The sequence below is a fragment of the Oncorhynchus nerka genome, linkage group LG9b (assembly GCF_034236695.1).
Source record: "Oncorhynchus nerka isolate Pitt River linkage group LG9b, Oner_Uvic_2.0, whole genome shotgun sequence".
Taxonomy (NCBI): domain Eukaryota; kingdom Metazoa; phylum Chordata; class Actinopteri; order Salmoniformes; family Salmonidae; genus Oncorhynchus; species Oncorhynchus nerka.
The window spans coordinates 50,249,672-50,254,036 of NC_088424.1; the positions used below are offsets into that span (position 1 = coordinate 50,249,672).

At 38.4% G+C, this 4,365-nt stretch overlaps 1 protein-coding gene across 1 annotated transcript in view; it reads right to left on the bottom strand.

Annotated features, from left to right (window-relative positions):
* LOC115115063 (piezo-type mechanosensitive ion channel component 2-like) overlaps positions 1-4,121 on the bottom strand; it is a 321,930-nt gene extending 317,809 nt beyond the window's left edge. Inside the window, exon 1 of the mRNA XM_065013810.1 lies at positions 4,058-4,121. Within this exon, the coding sequence (XP_064869882.1) occupies positions 4,058-4,121 (64 nt within the window). The remainder of the gene's footprint in view (positions 1-4,057) is intronic.
* Positions 4,122-4,365: the final 244 nt, after the last annotated feature.

A 4,365-nucleotide genomic window follows, 5' to 3' on the forward strand; every position in this document is an offset into this window, starting at 1 on the left:
TGTAACACCAGGGAGTGTCTCTATACTGCTGTAACACCAGGGAGTATCTCTATACTGTTGTAACACCAGGGAGTGTCTCTATACTGTTGTAACACCAGGGAGTATCTCTATACTGCTGTAACACCAGGGAGTATCTCTATACTGCTGTAACACCAGGGAGTATCTCTATACTGCTGTAACACCAGGGAGTATCTCTATACTGTTGTAACACCAGGGAGTATCTCTATACTGTTGTAACACCAGGGAGTGTCTCTATACTGTTGTAACACCAGAGTAACACCAGGGAGTATCTCTATACTGTTGTAACACCAGAGTAACACCAGGGAGTATCTCTATACTGTTGTAACACCAGGGAGTATCTCTATACTGTTGTAACACCAGGGAGTATCACAAATTGTTCGGGCAAAAAAAAAGTTGTATTGTGTTCAGCTTCATTGACATAAATGTCATCCTCAGGAAATCCCCTTTTTTTTACAGGCTAAAACATCTCATGACATTACAACACACACCAACACCTCACGTGTATGTTACCATTAGCTACCCCCTTGTCTTTGCTTTGTCTCTTCTCTATCAGTGTTCCAGTTACTGTGAGTCGTCCCTGTTCCTGGGATTGACTCCTGATCATTGGCACTTTGTGAATAAACATCAAATATTAAAGGTACGTTTACGATAACAGGAAAGGCAGTTCTTCTCATCCCTCTACAACCACATTATTAATTCATCCTGTTAAAACGACTTTCCACCGATTAACAGAGACAAGCCGTGGCCTCGCCCGTGGCTTCTGGAAGAGACAGAAGGGGGGGTTTCAACTTCAAGCCTGTCAAGAGGTGCATTATCGTCCTTAGTCTGCATCCCAAAACTGCATCCCAAAATGGTGCCCTATATATCCATAGGGCTCTGGTCAAGAGTAGTGCACTACATAAGGGATAGGGTGCAGTTTGGAACACTCTTCTCCATAGGGCTCTGGTCAAGAATAGTGCACTTGCATAGGGGATAGGGTGCAATTTGGAACACTCTTCTCCATAGGGTTCTGGTCAAGAGTAGTGCACCACATAGGGGATAGGGTGCCGTTTGGAACAGTCATCTCTACTGATGGAGCTGGTCTATAGAAAGCCCCTGGTCTGGTTGGCGTGTCAGTGCTGTTATAGCCAGAAGAGCGGTTGGTCGTGGTCCTATACGGACACAGACAGACATTGTACTAGTAGACAGTTGTTAGTGGTTATGTCTTAATCGTTTTCCATTGTGGCCAACCACAGAATAGACTATTGCTGTACAGTACAATACACACACACACACACACACACACACACACACACAGCAGTCTTGGCCTACCTACAATGCAACACACAAACAGCAAACCTGAGTCACTGGAAGCTGTATAAAAGGTGTGAATAGGACCAGCTCTGTTTTGACAATGCAATAATAAGTAGACAAAGCTGTTGTGTTAACATGAATGTGTACAGTACATTAACTGGTGCCAGTTTAACCTTCAGCTGCGGGCCAAATGTATTTACAGGAAATGGAATATAGAATAGGATAGATATGTTATTGTCCATTTGGTTGGAATGGAAAATCGTCTTTTTGCCTCGGGGACTTGGACCAGACAACTTTCAGGTTACTGGTTCACCTGTGTACCCACATAGCACCCTAGGCAATGCTGAAGAATGACTTTGCATATCACTTGACATACGTGTGAATACAATGTATACTTGTGATAAACTAATATAATAATCCATGTTGCCGCTTCAAGTGTTTGAAACTGAACGATGGCTGTGACTTCGAATCTGCATTTCTCTCACCATGAAGATGTTTTTAAGCAAAAACATGGCAATAAATTGTCTATAACCCAATACCAAATGGTAATAAATCAGCTATAACCCAATACCAAATGGGTAATAAATCAGCTATAACCCAATACCAAATGGTAATAAATCAGCTATAACCCAATACCAAATGGGTAATAAATCAGCTTTAACCCAATACCAAATGGTAATAAATCAGCTATAACCCAATACCAAATGGGTAATAAATCAGCTATAACCCAATACCAAATGGTAATAAATCAGCTATAACCCAATACCAAATGGTAATAAATCAGCTATAACCCAATACCAAATGGGTAATAAATCAGCTATAACCCAATACCAAATGGGTAATAAATCAGCTTTAACCCAATACCAAATAGGTAATAAATCAGCTATAACCCAATACCAAATAGGTAATAAATCGTCTATAACCCAATACCAAATAGGTAATAAATCAGCTATAACCCAATACCAAATAGGTAATAAATCGTCTATAACCCAATACCAAATGGTAATAAATCGTCTATAACCCAATACCAAATGGTAATAAATCGTCTATAACCCAATACCAAATGGTAATAAATCGTCTATAACCCAATACCAAATGGTAATAAATCGTCTATAACCCAATACCAAATGGTAATAAATCGTCTATAACCCAATACCAAATGGGTAATAAATCAGCTATAACCCAATACCAAATAGGTAATAAATCAGCTATAACCCAATACCAAATAGGTAATAAATCGTCTATAACCCAATACCAAATAGGTAATAAATAGTCTATAACCCAATACCAAATGGGTAATAAATCAGCTATAACCCAATACCAAATGGGTAATAAATCAGCTATAACCCAATACCAAATAGGTAATAAATCGTCTATAACCCAATACCAAATGGGTAATAAATCAGCTATAACCCAATACCAAATGGGTAATAAATCGTCTATAACCCAATACCAAATGGGTAATAAATCGGCTATAACCCAATACCAAATGGGTAATAAATCGGCTATAACCCAATACCAAATGGGTAATAAATCGGCTATAACCCAATACCAAATGGGTAATAAATCGGCTATAACCCAATACCAAATGGTAATAAATCGTCTATAACCCAATACCAAATGGGTAATAAATCGTCTATAACCCAATACCAAATAGGTAATAAATCGGCTATAACCCAATACCAAATGGGTAATAAATCGGCTATAACCCAATACCAAATAGGTAATAAATCGTCTATAACCCAATACCAAATAGGTAATAAATCGTCTATAACCCAATACCAAATAGGTAATAAATCGTCTATAACCCAATACCAAATAGGTAATAAATCGTCTATAACCCAATACCAAATAGGTAATAAATCGTCTATAACCCATTTTGGTTGCCTACTTTAAATACCACCTAAGAGAAAGGCATTACTTTTTTTCAGAAGCTAGACCAGCTAAAAAAGGCAATGCGACTGTAACAAACAGGAAGAGAATGGGAAGAGAATGGGAAGATAAGAGAAGCGCTTTATGGAATAAGACACATTTTGTTGACCAGCTAATCAACAAACCAAGCTATTTCAGATATTAACTTGGAGCAGAAAGGATTTGGAATACGACTGAAAGGTCATGAGAAGCGCTTTATGGAATAAGACACATTTTGTTGACCAGCTAATCAACAAACCAAGCTATTTCAGATATTAACTTGGAGCAGAAAGGGTTTTGGAATACGACTGAAAGGTCATGAGAAGCGCTTTATGGAATAAGACACATTTTGTTGACCAGCTAATCAACAAACCAAGCTATTTCAGATATTAACTTGGAGCAGAAAGGGTTTGGAATACGACTGAAAGGTCATGAGAAGCGCAGTCAACCAGTATGAAATAATATGGGCATATCTTTTAGGCTTTTTCCATAAATAAATTGATTTCAGTAAAAGACATGGTTAGTACAAATCACAGAGAACTGTGTACTAGTGGCAAAACAAGAATCCCAACACACTACTCAGGCGTTTGATCAGCCTTCTGTAAATGTTTAACATATTTTAATTCCTTTGTAAAAGTATAATAACTATTTTTATTAGGCTAATATACATTATTATTGTATTATTGTAGTCTGTCATCTGCAATGGCTGTGAGGTTTTTTTCTCCCCCCGACTATTTTCATGTCTATTTGGATGGCACATTCAGTGCACAAGAGATGCGGTATATTTTTCATGCGCAAAGAGATGCCGTAGCTTTTCATGTGTAAAACATACCTGTTGCTAAACATATTGGAAGAAGCAATCTGAAGATCAGCCCGCAGACCACCTCGGACGCCATCGCTTTAGGGTAGCCAGTCTTACCACCAGGTAAACGGGGAGAGGATGGTCTCACGCACGGTGGGTGTCTGACATCCGTTCCGGTAAAGTAAAATCCTGCTCGCTTTCTAATCCCAGTAAAATCAGCATCAGTTTTCTTCTTGACAACCTGTCGAACTATAATTCCAAAATGAGAAATTGTACCTTGACCATCAGCAATTTCACTTGTTTTGTTTATAAAAACATGTATTTGAAATTGTTCAAGC